Source organism: Saccostrea echinata, unplaced genomic scaffold (assembly GCF_033153115.1).
Source record: "Saccostrea echinata isolate AGI-Se365-2 ecotype Australia unplaced genomic scaffold, CSIRO_AGI_Sech_v1 ptg000043l, whole genome shotgun sequence".
Classification (NCBI taxonomy): Eukaryota; Metazoa; Mollusca; class Bivalvia; order Ostreida; family Ostreidae; genus Saccostrea; species Saccostrea echinata.
In genome coordinates this window covers 4,037,318-4,056,320 of record NW_026889792.1, presented here as the reverse complement: position 1 = coordinate 4,056,320, position 19,003 = coordinate 4,037,318, and the positions used below count along the sequence as shown (strand labels likewise).

The window sequence follows — 19,003 nt, the reverse complement described above, 5'->3', positions numbered from 1 at the left end:
AACTAAAATTCTTATACCAGTATATTAAATATAGAAAATTATTTTTTTTAATGCGTAATATAAACAGAGGAATGTTTTAACATAGATAGTCAACCTTAAATAGTTCTAAATATATGTTTAAGAAAGTTAAGACATACTTAAGTCACCTCTACCGACCGCCTAAGTTTTGCTAAGATTGTCTAATCTTAGCACGTTTCTAGTTACGGACTTAAGTTTAAGACTGTACTTAAGTCCTACTTAAGCATGGTCTTAGACTTAAGTACCCTTTATGTTACGACCCCTTGGACGCAAATGTGAATATGTTTGCTATTATGGAAAATAGAGAAGTTAATTATGCAAAAATTAAAGATTATTTATAACACTTCAGAAATTTTACCAAGGAGTGTGAGCTTCACGTGTTTTTTGTAATGTATGCACATGTCACGCTGATTCGAAACAAGTGCGCATTTGCACGTCCATGTAAAGTGCTCAACATCTCGATTATATTTCAGTCTTGCTTTGAACCTCACACATGATAATGCTTGTATGCTATCTCGGGCATTGGAAGTTAATGTGAAGTTCGTGTGTGTATAAAAAGGACCTTTTTAAATACACACACAAACTTTATTTTTATTTTAACTTCTAGTGCCCACGTGTGCTATAATGGAATGACAATTGTACGACTATTTTTTTGTACAAATTATCTAGCCAAGATTAGGAAGTACGTGTGCATGATGGGAGTTGTCAAAATACAGACAAAATATTGAGGGGTGAGGTAAGTGTTCCTGATTTGCTTTTCTCGGTACTTTTACGAAATTCTACATATATTTTGCATAATGTTGAAAGATATGGCCTATTGCTCATCGCCGTAAGCCATTGATATATCAGCATTAATCGTTCTGTAGACATATTTACGCGTATTATCTGCATCGGTGTCAGATTGGGCAGGTGTTTTGAACAGCTGTTAAGCAGCTTGTAAAGTGTAGTGTGCAGGAAAGATAGACCTGTGGATTTAACTGATTGCTCTAAATTGTGTGTTCTTTTTGCAGATATCACTGTGTTTTATCATGGACTTACAATAAGCAACTTGTGGGGAATATTCAACAGGAATAACATTCCTAAGATGTCAGGTGTAATTCCCATGGTGTCGGCATCCCCTCCACCCTTTGAAGAGGACGGTGGTGATGATTGGGATGCCGACTTTGGGAACTTCATGGGAGCAGACCATAATGTATCAGGACACAGTGAATCGGAGAACTGGGCAGCCTTCCCAGACTCTGCCCCAGTTACAGAAAAGAGAGTCAGTCCGTCAAATTTGTCTCAGGAAAATGAATATGTACCACCCACGGAAACAGAACTTAAACTTGATATTAATTGCAGTAATGTAGTAAGCAGTAGTGACTCAGGGTTAGAATTAGATGGCAGCAATATCACAGATAGTGTGTCTCAAGAATATAGACAAGGCATGGAGCTCCAGATTGACTCAGGACTCTGTAGTACAGAAGTTTCACCATGTGATCCAGTGTCTAGAACATGTAATGATAAAGATTCACAATCTCTATCAACATTAACAGTCTGTGATTTTCCTGAACAATCTAGTCAATCATCAAATGATGACAGTAATGATAAATCAGAGGAAAATTCTGCATCTGAAATTCGTTTTAGTAAATCGGAAAACATAGAGACGTCAATTTCATTAAATCAAATGGATCATTGCTCTGAATCTTTTGAAAAAGATGCTGAACCTGATTCTGTTAGAATTGGTGATTCTGATGATAATGAAAAATCAGTTCAGGACATTAGTACAAATCAAGAGTGTAAAGACAGTGTTGTAGAGGACCCTTCTTCAATAGATCTCAAAAGTGAAAATAGTGAAGCCATTCAAATGGATGATAATGATGACTGGGGGGATTTTGGGGAAGTTAATGAAAATATAAATTCAGCAACATCAGAAATTTTAGGCACTGACCAAATTAATGAGAAATCCAAATCAATTCTAACCAATAACACAGAGGAACTGTTCAGTGAAAGTCAGGAAGATCTTAGTACACCAAAATTAGAAAGTGAGGAAAATATAAATGATTTACCCAAGTGTACTGAAGAGATATCTGAAGAAAAAGAAAATTTGGAAGAGGAAATAGAAGCTATAAATGACATAGATGATAAAAACAGTGAAGTAGGTAAGGATAGGAATTCTGTTGATGAAGATGCTGAAGATGACTTTAGTGAAGCAAACTTTACAGCACCAGATGCCGACTGGACCCCTGCACTCCGAGAGGACATGAAAGGTTTAGATTCGGAAGAAGAGGAAGAGAATCTTCGTCAATTAGACAACAGTGAAAAGAATGCATCTAATAAGGATATGGAAAACACTGATGATCAGAGAGATATTGACAATACCCAGTCGGAAACAAATGTTGCTTCTGGGTTGGAAGATGATGATGATGATGATGACTTTAATGACTTTGCAGATTTTGGCTCTACGCCATCAAATGATTTAGAATTTAAAAAAGAAGAATTTAATATCGATGATAGACAGGAAAAAAATGAAGATGATTTTAATGACTTTGCAGATTTTGGTTCTGCACCTTCAAATGATTTAGAGACAAAAAAAGATAATGAACCGAGTAGCCAGTTTGCATCATTTTCTGAAGACTCCGCTGCTAACAACGATGGGAACTGGGCCTCATTTCAGGAGACCAGTGACAACGGAGAGGCTAAAGATGCTGATTGGTTGGCATCAAAGGACAATTGGAGTAACAATGATGCCCAGGGTGGGGATCAATGGAAGGAGGGAGGGGATGATGAGTGGCAAGAGGGGGGCGGGGATGATTTTGGGGACTTTGAGGATTTTGATGATGAACCAACTAGACCAATACAGAAGGAAAAGGTTTGCAATTTTGTATATAAATCTGTAAAACCTTTTAACATGGATATATAAATTTGTATATTTGTTTTGAGGATATTAAGAGTAGGACAAATGTTGAAATGTTTTTACCTATCTAATCTGAAGCCAGTGGTTTGTGTGTAAAGTTTCTTGTTTTAAACCTGATATTTATAAGATTTATGTTATTTATTTGAACCATGATTTTATAAGCTGACGTAACAGATCTTAAATACTGTTTAGGTGGATGAGCTATCTAACAGAGCTGTGTCAAGCTGTTTCCATCGTGATGCAAGCGATGTAGACGCAGGGGACCACCTATCAGCATTATATAACTACGTCCAGAACAAAGATTCAGAATCATCCCCAGAGTAAGTCTGTGTCCATATCTCCACATATACACAGTTGTGTTTATGTTACAACTCATCTACAATATTTTTCTTTCAATATAAATATCAGTTAATGAATACTACATGAAAGTCTTGAGTTGGTAATTAGCAGTTCAAATTTTAATCCTATAATTTAATGTTTAATTGATTGAAGTTCTTAAGAGCATAAACTTTTCCTGTTAATATAAAGATCAGAAAAGGCCAAAAGAAAGCAAAAATTTAAGTGTATTATAATAGTATTTATTGCTGATTTGATTATCAGGAAGTCCTTCAAGGTGTGGGGCTCACTGACCAAACAAGCAACCGAGTCGCCACTCAAGTGGTCCCAGTCAAGGAGCAACAAACAACTGTTCTCCAGCCTCAAGATTGACACGCGCAATATTGTAAGCTATTGGTACCTGTAATATTGTAACCTATTGATACCTGTAATATTGTAAGCTATTAAGACCTGAAATATTGTAAGTTATTGATACCCATAATATTGTAAGCTATTAAGACCTGCAATATTGTAAGCTATTGATACCCCGTAATACTGTAGATTCCTAAATATATGCGAGGAATTTATTATAGCGTAATTACGCGAGAAGCATCACTCGCGAAATAAAATTACTCGCTTTTATTTTTATGGTGCTGAAATCAATGTAAAATCCCTGGATCAACCCTCCACTTGCAAATTATTGTTCTCGCGATTTGAATTAAAGAGTCATTTCGCGATAATAAGTACTCGTGAAAAATAAGGAATCTACAGTATTGTAAGCTATGACAGAATTGTAAAAAAAAAAATTAGTGTTATATTCATTTTCTTTAGATTTAACTTACGAAAAACATATGTTTACATTTTAACAAAATGAAAACATCAAGTTTAACGTTATCTGTCATTAATTATCTCTGTCATTTATTTGACTGTAGCTGATAGGACACAAAAAGCCATCAGTTCCAATCTATGCCTCTAACCTAACTCTCCTAGAACCCACTAAAGGACCGGCTAAACCGACCAAACCAGAACCAACCCTGGTGGACACCAATAAGGAGGAACCCCAGAAACAGGTAAAATAAACCAGGGAAGGGTATAATTACAGGAAAGGAACTGTGATTAATGGTACGATTAGAAACGGGTAAAATTAATAGGAAGAGCAGGGTACATGTAGCACAAGCTAGTGAAGAATAAACAGCATAGAGATTGATGAGAAATAGTTGATCGGTGAGATGTAAAGTAACAGTACAGAAAGTAACGAGGTATAGCTGTTCAGAAAATGGAAACATTGGAAAATTCAATCTAATTAAAATCAGATGTTCCGAATTCACTACTGCTTACCATTTAGGAAGAGGTAGCGGATTTAGAACATCTGAGTAAGGAAAATTCAATTAGACGTAGTACATGCCATGAGGGTAATGCCCTGATGGAAAGAATTGTAACTAAAATCAACATTTGAATTGAAACTATTTAGAATTAAAAGTTTATGTTCCAACTTCGGTTATACAAGTCAGTTAAACTTTATTTCGAACTGATCTGAAAGTCCCAACTACTTATTCTTTATGTATTTTACCCTCGATATCTCGAAACTTTGGATATCTCAAAGTTTTTTCTCGGTCCCAACAAGTTTGAGATAACGAGGTTTGACTGCTTCGGTTGCTATTAAATTATTCCTTATAATTTAATTTTCTCTCATGAAATTTGAAAAAAAATGAAGACAATTTTCCCTTCAAGAATGCCTTCAATTGGACAAATTTTTAATGTAAAGTCAATCGAATTGCTTGTTACAACCAGAATTCAGTTATTTCTATACATGTATATTCTTCTGGCTTCATGAACTTTACATGTAAATCGCAAAGGAGTATTCTACTTAAGGTAAGGTTTGCAATCACAGGGAGATAACTCTTATGAATCACTTAAGCGTTTGAAACCGGCGAAATTTAAACCAGCGATACTAAGCATTCAAGCGCTAATGAATTTCGTCTGTCAAACTCCATGACATGAACATGATGGGAATAAACAAAGGAAATTTCCAGTAGAAAATCGTATAACAATTTAAAGTGCAGGAATCTCAGAAGAATTTAGCGGACAAATGTAAGACTTTAGCGTGATGCACGATTGAAGACGCAATAAAAGAGGACTAGTAAGTTTATTTTCTGAACTGCGCAAGTTGAATGGTTATTCAAGTCAGCAGGAGCAAAGAATCAGATGGATTGTAAATCATGCACTTCACCGCTTCATTTAAACATGTTAAATGACATCACGAACGAAAGAATAGATGTGGGAGCATCCTGTTACACTCTGCATATGGTGCATGCAGTATGCACTCCGAACAGGGAAGAGAAGTCACGGAGCATTCGACAGTTTGATATAGTTGCATCAGACAGGTAATTATTTACCTGTTAATTTTAAAATAAGTATTCGAGGTTCATAATCGCGTATTACAACTACGAATTACGGAAAGTTCTCAATGACCTAAACGGACATAAACAGTAATGAATGAACAGATCAGGGTGCATGTTAATCCGAGATTCCTCTGACTCTAAAATCTGCTTTTATCAGTTTACATGTATATTGTAACATGTGCAGCGAATCTCGGATTAGGTGCATGTGACTAAAATCCCGCAATGCATCCAACTTTTTTTTTTTTTAATCTCTCTCTCTCTCTCTCTCTCTCAATTTTTTAATAGAATCAGGAAAGCATTTTCATCATTTTTTTAATGAAATTGTTTGAATTATTGATTGACACGTTATTTTTCACTGAAAATTAGTCCTCATTGAAAAAAAAAGTCCGGAGCCCAAATCCATAAAAAAAATATCAATCTTGAATGCAGTAAACAAATATTAAAATGCTCTAACTCTTTTAGTCAAAACACAGGTTGGAATTATGACATAATACAGTGAGCTTTTCTAAAGTACAGTTTGTATTTATTTTTTCCTCAACAAGCGTGGGGGGGGGGGGGGGACACAACGAAACCCAAAAAGGTCATCGGACGCTATTATTAAAAAAAATAAGTCTGAGATGATTACAGTACATTGCTTCTCCGTCTTTGAACTTGTAAGTTGTATTCAGTAAAATGAATGTATGCATCAGATGTATTAGTTGAAGGTGGCATATGTCTGCTTATAACAAGTTTCTATGTAGCATTCAAAAAGTGTTTGTAAAATTTCATGTAAATTGTTGTAGCAAAATATCCATAGATAATGGACAGAATATGTATCTGTGTCATTATGGCATTGTTATTATTCTCCTGTTCTTATCCAGTATTCATGACAGTGTAATAACTTTGCAGAATTTTACAATTTGACTAATATTGGAAGTACTTGCATTGTAAACTCATTAAAATATGAATTTGTAACTTGAAATCCATTGTTATTGTTTTCTTACATACAGCTGCATTTATCCAGAATCTGGGACTGATCAAAGTCGCCCTCATGGTGCAGTGGTTAGAAGGTTTGCTCTAGAATCACAGAGAAAGGAGTTGATCCTTGCATTGCAGGTTCGAATCCCACTGCGGGACTTGGAGACTGGTCCTTAGGATGAGACCATATAAACCAAAGTCCCGTATTGCAGTATTTGCTGACACGGAAAAGATCCCTCACTGATCAAAGTGTCGAGTACTGTCTAAATTTGCAGCCCTCCACTGGCAAGTGGTGGCGTCTCAATATGAGTGAAAAAGTGTTAAACAAACAAATGAACAAACTACTGGTAATAAAATGATTGATATGTAGATATATGTTACTGCTGTTAAGATAGCAGCTACCTAGATACAATGAGTGCAACATTTCACTCAAATGATAGGATGTGAAGTCTCACCAGTCATAGATGAGTAGACATTAGCTAAGGATGTCTAGAAATTAATACATGTAGATAAAATCTTTTGGAATGATTAAATCAACATGAGGTCAAAAAGCTTTTATTGGTTTGTACTTACACTTGTTTTCCAACAGCAGCATACTAAGAAACCATGATGAACAAATACATTTACATGTATACACTTCAAGTATGTTATAAATACATGTATTTCTAAAAGGTGTTGAAACATAATTCCATTGACTATTTCATCAATAATATTGTAAAGGTGCTTTAAGTAGGACATGTATACAAAGAGCCTTTCCATGAACTGATTATTTAGTAGCATAGAAGGGGTGTTATTGTGGTCAATTTTCTGCCAAAAAAAAAAAATTCATATAAAATCTAGTATGATGAGTACACTTTCTCAAAATCGTATCAATGTTTACTTTAAAATGCAGAAAAAGTCTGATTTTATGTACAAAACCCGTTATATAGCCTCTGTTTCCATGGAAACGGTACTGGGGACATACATATTTTTTAAGTTCATTGTAATGAAAATGATCCAGTTAACAATTTCTTGGATTTTCGTGGAATCGGTAGATATGGATAGTGGTGATTTTACTTGTTTGTTGCCATGGCAACGGTTTCACTTTATTATGGAAAATTGAAAAAAACCTTTTTTTACCCAAATTTTTACATTTTAAATAACAGAAATATAAATTTAAGATAAAATAAGCATAAAATGTATTAAATCATGCCATTTTGATTATTTTAATATGATAATATATAAAATTAATCAATTTTTTTCATTGAAAATAATTAAACATGTAAAGCGTCAAATACCTCAAATTTGGCGTCTTTTACTCAAAAAACGGGACTGGCAATATCTTTTAAGATGGTGTTAAATGATGAAGCTATTCTTCCCAAACAAATTGATGTATGACATATGTACAATTTCAAAAAAATAAAATTTGGAGGGTGTCGCAAACCTTACCTTAAGTATAGTAGTGTGGTCCCTTTTTACACCCTTGGTTTACCGGTTAAATATTAACATAGTTACGGTATTTTGTTTGTTTTCATTGTGTATAACGAAGTATTTCTTATTAAAGCATTGTGTATTTATAATGAATAATTCAACATATCAAAAAAATACAGGCCAATTTTTTTAAACCTATCTCACTAAAAAATGCAGGAAGATTTTCCCCCGATCAGACTTCGGTTTCTCTATTACATGGAAATGGGCGGAGACATTGAGATTAGATACTATAAAAAGAATATCTTGATATGATATTTTTCTTTCAAAGACGAATTATATGTTCAAGATTCACAAGCACCTACAAATACAATTTTCTGTTTACAAATCTTTGACAATAAAACGCTATAACAAGATGAACCAAATAAGTCCATGCTGCCAGATATAAAACTGAGTACGTTTCAGCTGAGAGCTAGCACGTTTACTGGGGGCATTAACCTGTAATGATACAAATCCACGTGGCTTGTTATGATTCTAAACAGGTCATAAAGAGGTTAATTGCATGTAAATGAAGTCAGCAAAGAGATTCAAAATCAGAATACTTTTCATTAGAAAACATAGAGCACAAGGTTGTTCAACAAAAATATTTCACTCAATCTTTACACATATAATATACACATTATATTTCAAACTCAACTCTGAACAAACCTGTGCTTGGTGTTTACGAAGCTTTGAAATGTGTATGTGTCACTGATTTCTTTTGATATTCATGAAAATCAAAGGACCCCATCTTCAACATGCAGCTTTGCATGCTGCCTATATCTATTGTTTGACATTTTTAGATGATGATTCAAATAATAAAGACATTAGTTAATAATAAAATTTAAATTTTTAAATCTTTTAATAAACGTTTGAAAGAGCTAGGTTCACTTTATGCATAAAATGGCCCTGTAGATATACCAATTTATTGATGAACACCTTATGTTCAATTTTAAACATCAAGATAAAGTAGAGACTTAGTGCTTTCATTTCCTATTAAAATTTTTCTCCTTAAAGTCCAGGTCTTGGAAAACAAGCTTTATGGAATTGCAACTTTCTTGAATTTTAAGGAAAACAGGTATATTTAAGTACTTTCAGAGAGGAAAAATAATATGAGCGCACCCTCTGATCTAAAAAATAAAACATGTTTTGTAATCCTCAGAAACGGGTCCATCAGTAAATAATTGCATATTTTAGATCAGAGATTGTGCTCTATATTAAATATCGAAATATAGCTTTAAAAATTGGCTGTTTTTGTAGAATTGTTCAGGATATGAGGAAAATGACACATTTCGTGACGTCATAATGCATTGACTAGCCAGAAAATTACGTCATTTTTGGTAGATTTGCAATCGCCAAATGTCTAAATGAAATTTAATGCATTGTCAACTAAAACTAAGCAGTTTCAGTTTTTCAGAAATTTACAGGGCCAAAAAAGGCCCTAAGTGAACCTTGTTCTTTGACAAGTAACCGGGGACCACATATTAGCCTTATTGAGACTTGCTCTTTAAAAATTTACACATTATGGAAAACATTTAAAGGGATTTTAATCATCTTTTGAATTCTCAAAAATATATATGCAATTCTTTTAACACATTATTATCATTTTACTTTTCAAGAAAGCACTAATCTCTGCCACACTATAAAGAGACTTATGGGTAAGGTCGTTTTAAGCAGTTCGGGTGATCTGCATTTAGATGTAAGATGAAATAAAGGGGAGTCCAACATCAATGACACAATTAAATTTTTTAACATTATGTTAGACCAAGATAAAGTATTAACTGAATAATTATTTTCATGTATTTTGACTGTTTTCCCAATTTAAGTAAAGTACATTGATTTCTGTTCACTAGTTTAATAGTCTAATACTTCATTGTCTTTGAACTTGGAGAAATAAGGCAGGTACCGTATGTTGAAAATGAACTAGATAAGCTCAAAATGTAGATCATTATGTGGTACAGTGTATAATTCTCTCTCTCTAAAAAAAAAGAATTCAGTAGTATTTCATTTGTTGGAGCTTCCTTAATTAGTTTGAAAAACCATGACATCAATGATATTTCTTTCATAATGGACTTCCAACCTGACTTCTGATTTTGAACCTCCAGCGGAGATAATTAGCAAGGAAAGCGAATGCTAAGCCAATGACAAATGGGGACATTAACTCATTGGAACAATTTGTTGCATTTAGTTTTCTCATGAGTTATTCAAGTAGTCTTAATTTAGTATTTTAATAATTGATTTTCAAAATATTTCTTTATTTGTTCCAAAAGACTGAGTGCATATCACTTACTAGAAATTTCACTTCCTCAAAGGTGTCATACATCATTACAAATGCCACACTAATTCTGTGCTACTTCTTCAGTTCTTGATTAATTAATTAGTGCATGTCAGTTAACATTAAGAATATTTTTATAAATTTTCCTGGTTTGAAAAAAAAAGAAGAAAAAATAATGGTTGTAAGTGGGGACAAAGCGCTTGCATTTGCTAAAGCAAGGTCCATTTTTTACTCCAGTCTCGCAGAAAATGAAAAAAAAAAATTCTCACATCCCTTCTTGTGCGCATACTTGCATCCATAATTCATTTATCACAAATTCATTTGCTAGCAGGTATCGATCTCTAATGTAAACTCAGCTTTTTCACTCGATCAAAATTAAAAAGTATAATGGTTGACATCAGAGCAATGGCACTTAAATTTAATGTTTAAAAGATATGCATATTGAAAAAAAAAATTTTATCTCTGAGACATCAATATGTATATTTTTTTTTAATCAAAGAATAACATTGATAAAAACCCTTTAAAGAATGGTTGTCTAAAGATAAAATTTTGTGCCATCATTTCCTTGCCAATTCACTTTGGGATCAGATATATGCTTCTTGAACTGGTTACATTGTCCAAGTGACCTGCCAAAAGAAATTTTTTGTTTGCCTTAGGTCATTAAGCAGAGGGCAAACAGTTTGGTTTGAGGGGAGGACAAAATGCATTTTGCCCGAGAGCATAGTCAATAAACGTTTTGTTATACCTTTTACTTTTTATAATGACATATCTTGCAATGGCTTCAATGTTTGCAATGAATGATGTAAATTTTGCTGAATTAACTCTGTCAGTTACTTAACTGTCGAACACGAACAAATACAAATAAGATATACCCGGTAGCTGATGCTGCACTTAAAAATAAACATTAAAGCAATCCAACATCTCAATGACAGGTCCAAACATGTCACCCAGCTGACCTGTCCAACATTTTTTTTTTTTTGACCGCTCAGTAAAACACTGGCAATTGTAGAATTTATTTTTATACTATAGAATTATATGGGAAACATATGTATAACAATATATGTTATACATGTACTGTTCTAGAAGACAAATGAATAGAATAGAAACATTGATACACATATAAAGCGAAGAATTTGACATTTAATTTAATTAATTTAAGCCACCAACATTCAATTTCTTTGCCGAGATGGAAAAGTTGACGGTGGGGTTTGGAGAATGTTGAGTTTCAAACCTTGTGTACTTAAGGAAATGATATTGCATATACAATGTATTGGATATATTTTAATGCTTTCTATGTTTGTATTGTAGGACATCCCACCTGTCCAGTTTGATTGGTCCACTAGTGGACTGGTCAATCCTTTGCAAGGTCAGTATATATATATATCACTCTATACCAGTGAAGAAAGATGTAAAAACAGACTTGTTATTTGACATTTTAGACATCCTGACATTAATAAATGTAATGACCTTAATAAATGTAATCTCTAAACTTCCAATAATGGTATTTATGAGGAGATTGGTTGAGCATTGATAAATGAAATTTAGAAAAAATGTTTGTTTGCCTTTTTCCAACCCAAATTTTTAACAATAGGTAGGAAAAATATTTTTTTCTGTTTTAAATATAACAAGAGACCCAAGGGCCACAACATTTTTTACTAATTACTCATCTTGATATCATTTCTCTCCTTATCCCCACATTCCAAATTAAACAAAAATCTAATCAATGTATGCATGTAGTTTTGTCATACTGTACTCATTGAACTCATTTTGAACATGAAAATTTTATGAAGGAATTATAAGCAACTTCAGTGAAACTTGTCGAATAATATACATTAGGACAAAAATAGCACAGTGTAAAGAATACAGAAGAAAGTAAAGTGGGAATGAAACTCACAGAGAAACAGATTGCAGAGGTTTTGGATTAGTTTTTACTGTGTATGTAAGTGATTGCTCAATCTGATTAAAATCAGATCTTTGTTACGCTCCGAAATTCTGATGTTGCTGTACAAAGATCTGAGGCCTGTTCAACAGTGCGAGCACTCGCGAACATTTCTGTTGGAGGTATGAGGAATTTTGGCGAGCGCTCGCGAACATTCGCTCTCTTGAACAGGCGATCTTTGTACAGCGACATCAGAATTTCGAAGCGTAACAAAGATCCGATATTAATCAGATTGGTGATTGCTGGTAGTGTTATTTATCTGGTTAAGTGGGTCAGACACCTTAAACTCTTTTGTTATTCCAGGTGACAGCAGCAAGTCCTTGGACTTGGATTTCCTGGTGGTTCAGGAGACAGAGACTGGAGGCAGATCTGGAGGTAGGACTTTATTCCGTATCATTAGATCAATCTGTGTCTGCGTTCTACGGGCCTCATCAATATCAGAACTAATAAATCTTAATATATTACAAAAAATACTAATCAGTTACTAACAACGCACTCATACATTCACTTGCATTGTAATACACAATCATAATTTAAAAAAAAAAATTGATTTCTTTATTTAGGGGGTTGCCAATGTAGAATGCCACAATTTGTTACTAAGAATAGATAGTAAATATTAATTTGTGAGCGTAGTGGACAATTTGGATATCTATAGGTTATTTGGAACACACCTTTAGCAGCATGGGTTTAAAATAATAGAAAAAAAGTCCATATCAACCTTCCATGATATCCCATTTATATTCACTGTTTTATACAATAAAATTAAATTTTGATATTAAAGACATACCATATGTACTTACGTCTTTATGCACAACTAAAATGTTTCCTGTTTTTAATGCACTGTAGAGTGGGATTGGGGTAAGCTCAGTGTAATTGTTTATTATGTGTTGGTGTTTCTTTGGAAATTAATTTACAACTTTTTGGTAGTTTATGTTGTCAGATTTGATTAGGGCCATTCCATTTAAAAAATTATCCATGAAGGGTGGACTGCCACTCGTCTAAAGAATGAAATCACTAAATTATGCAATTACTGTAAACCAACTATTATTTGCAGCCCCCTCTGTTAATTTTCGCAACTGATGAAACACCATAAATACACGTCAAGCAAATCATTGGTTTGCAACAAGAAATATTCGTGAGCTAAAGAAGGTGGTGAAACTCGCAGACATTTCTTGCAATCAAATAAAAGTTGGTTTTTTTTTTCAAAAAAAAATGCAAATTGATTGGATTTGTAATTCTTGACTATTTGTAGGATTTTATTTCTATACTTTAATAACTTTGTGGGACAATGACACAAAATCATTGGATAGTCCCACCTCCCACTATGCAGAAATCAGAAATGATTCAATTAACTTCCTCCACTCTTGATAAAAAGACACCCCCAACAATGACAACAACAACAAAAATAAAATGGTTGACATCCCACCCTCTCTTTAATTTTACTAGAAGTGCCCTTATTCCAAAGTTTTTCTGTATAATTAGTTCATTTTATATTTTATGATGCTTGACTGAATAATTACTTAAATTTTTGGGTTTTTTTATTCTTTGCTTGAAGCTTTATTAATTATAGAGATATGACTTTAAGATTGTTTACTGGTACATGAATTGTATGTAAGTCAGAAATGATAAACATTATGTATAGTTTGATGTGTTTAAAAAGTCTGATGTGAAATTTTTACCAAAAAAAAACTTTAAACATGTAAAAGAGATAGAGAGATAGAAATGGTGGGTAGGAGAAATAAGTTTAAGACTGTGCATGTACAGGGTTGTCCCTAAGAATTAAAATAGCAGGGGACATTAAAAAAGAAAAGGGGGTCTAGGGTTCCTTCCTTAACAGGGGATCAGGGGGAATACCAGAGTAACCGGGGGATTACATCAATATAGATGGGGGTCTTATGGACAACCCTGATATAAACATGGTTAAAATTCAGTTTATGGCATGATACTTATTGTTATGATAGCCTTTGCATGTTTTTCTTTTGGTAAACTCAGGGCCCAGGCCTATTCCACATCCCTTTCTACGTGTTGTATACCTAAATGCAATGTCAGTGTATACTATGTGCTTGTTTGTTTGTAATTTATCTGTACATATATTATTCTTCTTCAGAAAGAAAATTTTGATGTGAATTCAGTTACATAGGTATTAAATACAGAAATAGGACACCGGGTACATTGTAAAGATCCAGGGATATCTGACATTTATAAAAAATCTAATGTTACTTCACTTTGTTTTTACTAAATATCTATAAACTTATCCTCAATGTTTCAGTGTTTGACTCTGAATTGATGCACGGACAAAAACCAAACCTTCAGCCATTAGAAAACATCCTTGCTAATCTGAAGGTCAGCACAGTGAAGAAAAACAGACAGACAGACAAGCTGGGTGCCGAGGCCACCAAGATCATAAAGACTTTACCAGATCTGTCCTTCATGCAGGCTAAAGTATTGATGTTCCCAATAAGGCACCAGGCAGAGTAACCTATGGATTATACTGTCATTTACAGCAACCCAACAGATACATGTATATTGTTGTTTACAGTAACCTATGGATTATACTGTCATTTACAGCAACCTAATGGATACATTTATACATATTGTTTACAGTAACCTATAGAGTATACTGTCATTTACAGCAACCTAATGGATACATTTATACATATTGTTTACAGTAACCTATAGAGTATACTGTCATTTACAGCAACCTAATGGATACATTTATACATATTGTTTACAGTAACCTATGGATTATACTGTAATTTACAGTAACCCAACAGATACATGTATATTGTTGTTTACAGTAACCTATTGAATATACTGTCATTTACAGCAACCCAACAGATACATGTATATTGTTGTTTACAGTAACCTATGGGATGTACTGTCATTTACAGTAACTCATTGGATACATGTATATTGTTGTTTACAATAACCTGTGGATTATACTGTCATTTACAGCAACCCAACAGATACATGTATATTGTTGTTTACAGTAACCTATGGGATGTACTGTCATTTACAGTAACTCAATGAATACATGTATATTGTTGTTTACAGTAACCTATGGATTATACTGTCATTTATAGCAATCCAATGGATATTGTTGTTTACAGTAATCTATGTGATGTACTGCCATTTACATTTAACCTATGGGATGTACTGTCATTTACAGTAAACCCAAGTATTTACTGTAACCTATGGGATGTACTACCATTTACAGTAACCTATGGGATGCATTGTCATTTACAGTAAACCTATAGGATTTACTGTCATTTACAGCAACCTATGGGATAACTGTAACCTATGGGATGTACTATTTACAGTAAACCTATGGGATTTACTGTCATTTACAGTAAACATATAGGATTTACTGTCATTTACAGTAATCTTTGGGATCAACCATCATTTACTCAAGGTGTATTTCACCAACTTCTACAAGCATTTTCACACCCAGAATTAATTGTAAGAAAAAGGAAAATGTAAATGTCTGAATAGATGATTGTTGATGATGTTAATGAAGATATCATATTTATGTCATTCAAATGGTGCATATGTTTTTTTTATGTCATTGAACGGTTTTATTTATGTCATAATAAAAAATAAATATCATGTGTGGTAATTGATGTCCCATAAAGAAGTAGACATTTTGATGTGTATAACATTTCTAATACTGTTAGGTGAACATATGCAATATGTTAAACCTACAATATGTATTATTGAGTAAACAAGTCAATTTTGGCATTCCTTAATATTGTCTGAGGACTGATCATACTGTATTTACCTTGAAAATTTGAATTTTTATTATTAAAACATTTTATCCTCATCATTTATTGAACCATATATTATATGAACCTTATATAATATGAAATAGCCAGACACTGAAGCTTTTCTCAATATATATATATTTATAATATATATCATGCTTTTTCACATACTGTTCCCGCTATTCTGTACCAAGCCCCCCCCCCCCCCCCCTTCTATTTTGTACAACACATTCAATAATACATGAAAGTTTTTGTTTGTTTACAGGTCCAACTGTTGCTGATAACTTATTGCATTTATTAAGTGAATTTTTTGCCTTATTTAAATCTATGTATATTTCAAACATATCACTGATGCCCCATCTTCTGCAGATGTGTACATGTTTTTGAATTTATGTTTAAGCCAACAATCTTAACATTCCTCATTACTTAATTTCCAATCTTATAATTAACATCATAGCAATAGAATGAGGTATTGGACAGAAGTTTGGTTCTATCCACTACCAGGAATTTGTTGAACTCAGTCCACAGTCATACAAACTTATTGTGATAAGATTTATACGTTCCAACTTCAATATCTCGCTCTCTGGGATATCACAAATCTTCTGTGAGATCTTGCAGAGTTCAAAATATCAAGTTTTGACAGTAGACAACACATTCCTTTATTTAAAGAGGCTCTAAAAATACCTCATTTGTTAAATCATTTTGGAAGTAGGTTTAATAAACAGAGATTTTAATTTCTGTTATTGTCTACTTTTTTGCAAAATTTTGTGGTTTCAGTCAAATTATCAAAAAATGAACTGCAAAAATAATCACGTCTATAACTTTGATATTGCAGACTGATGGACAGCAAAAATTTTAAATGCTACCTTGAAGGATAAATTTGCAAAAAAAATTGTATGCAAAAATTTAGCATGTACAGATGTACGTTGAAAGTAATCCATTCTGATCTCTGCTTCTATACTTTCAGGAAGATATTGTAAGTTGTGTACCATCTATATGTGTTCTTTCGATTTAATTTTTTGTTTTGTATGCAATACTTAAAAGTACATGTAATTGAAAAATATTTAATTAAGGCATTTTGAATGTGTGTTATGACTACAATTAAACTTCAGTATTCAAACACAGATATCTTACATATCAAGGATATTTCAGAATAAGTCTACAACCCAAACTGTATTGCAAGGTTCAACTTAAGTATCTTGAAACCTTTGATATCTCGAAGTATGATGTCAGCCCTATTGAGTTTGGTTTATCCAGGTTTGACCGTCATTTAGTAAAGATTGAAAGAGTAATTGTAAAGTTTTATCTTTGATATCTTGAATCCTTAGATATCTCGTATGATATCAGTTATATATGTACTTAGTTTGAGATATCCGTGTTTGACTGTTATTCAGTATAATCATGGATACAGAAGTCTTTGAGTTTTAACTTTGATATCTTGAACATCAGATATCTCCAAGTGTGATATCAGTCCTACTGAGTTTGAGATGTCTTTGTTTGACTGTTATTCTGTTTTAAAGCATAATCAGTGACACTAAGAGATAGTGCCAGTGTTAAGTTAAAACATGAAATATGTATAAAAGTCTAAATGATTTCAAAAATAAATAAATGAAATATGAATCTCCTTGCATTTTTTTTTTTTTTTTTGGTGTTGCAAAAGATTGCAGATTATATTGATTCCATGCCTCCATTAGCACTGGACAGTGAAACCTGGTGGGCTGCGTGTAGCTGCAATAATATAGTCCTCTCCCCTTTTGGGAGAGGAGGGGCTACAACTCCTTAGGATCTCCATAATGGTGCAAGTGCGGGAGTGATTCAATCCCGCACAGATTTCGGCTCAAATTATTAGTAAATGGCTATTTTATTAACATTTCTTACCTGAACTCCAAAAATGTAGTTATGCAAGACATTTATCGATCCACAAATATACAGAACACCCTATATATAGATTATTTTTCGTGTATGTGAACACCACAACTTGAATTTATCCGCTTGGTGCAGTGGTTAGAGTGTTTTGTTCTACAATCGTGAAGTAAGGAGTTGATCTTAATGTTGCAAGTTCAAATCCTACTGCGGGATGTAGAGACCTGTCCATAGGATAAGACTGTATCGACCGCGGACCTTTGTCGCAGTAGATGATGGCACAAAAATTATCCCTCACTCATGTAACTTAGCTATTAGACAGTGCCAAGTACAGGTCTAAATTTATAACTCTCCACAGACAATCACAGGCGTCCCATATGAGTAATAAAAAACTCTTGAGGGGACGTAATGCAAATAAAGAAACGGTATAACCTGACCCACCAAACAAAATTGCTTTGATATATCCAGAATTTTTAAAATATCTATTTCTTGGTGTCACTAGATATTTCGTATTAAAATGCTCTTTTGCTTTCAACTTGTTTTACAAATACTGTGTAACCAGAAGTCTCTAACGAGAATGTAATTCTACTGATATGTACTTACAATAAAAGAGGAAAGCGTCACCTGGACTTGAAACTTAGTAGCATGGCAACACGAGTATACAAGAATTGTGATCACCTGTGTACCAAGTTTTATTACATTTAGACCAAAAACGAAGGGCGAGAGGAAGAATTCCATCAAAATCCTATTTTTATAAAACAATTATGCAACACTCATCATCTAAATCTAAACCCACGGACAAAACTGTATCTCGTGTAGTCTATTAGTGTACCAAGAGGAATAGCGTTTTGGAAGAATTTCACAGAAATTTCTATTTTAATAAAAGATTGAAAAAAAAAAAACCAAACAAGCAAACATAACACCGCTGATCGAAATCAAAAAACAATATACTAGTACATAGAATCATTTATCTTGAGTAGCAATGCTTAATTATAATGAAATCAGACCAACACTACACGAGATTTAGAGTTTTGAAAGAATTTCACAAAAAAGTTCCATTTGTAGTAACCATGGAAACTCCCTTTGTCAAAATCAAAAACCCGTGAACAGAATTACATATCTTAATATAGT

At 33.3% G+C, this 19,003-nt stretch overlaps 2 protein-coding genes across 2 annotated transcripts in view; both read left to right on the top strand.

Moving 5' to 3' along the window:
- LOC133201383 (CB1 cannabinoid receptor-interacting protein 1-like) overlaps positions 1-19,003 on the top strand; it is a 195,580-nt gene that overhangs the window by 13,305 nt on the left and 163,272 nt on the right. The gene's annotated exons all lie outside the window — the stretch shown is intronic.
- LOC133201234 (aftiphilin-like) lies at positions 1,033-15,882 on the top strand. Its single transcript, XM_061337026.1, has 8 exons — positions 1,033-2,869; positions 3,107-3,234; positions 3,515-3,635; positions 4,162-4,299; positions 11,618-11,675; positions 12,552-12,623; positions 13,095-13,106; positions 14,518-15,882. Exons 1-8 carry the CDS (start codon positions 1,103-1,105, stop codon positions 14,724-14,726), a joined length of 2,505 nt encoding a protein of 834 aa, XP_061193010.1. The 5' UTR covers positions 1,033-1,102; the 3' UTR covers positions 14,727-15,882.

Coding starts and splice junctions, on each gene's coding strand:
- LOC133201234 (XM_061337026.1), top strand. CDS start 1,103: ATGTCAGGTGTAATTCCCATGGTGTCGGCATCCCCTCCACCCTTTGAA. Junction 3,636..4,161: donor AGATTGACACGCGCAATATT/GTAAGCTATTGG, acceptor ATTTGACTGTAG/CTGATAGGACACAAAAAGCC. Junction 11,676..12,551: donor ACTGGTCAATCCTTTGCAAG/GTCAGTATATAT, acceptor TTGTTATTCCAG/GTGACAGCAGCAAGTCCTTG.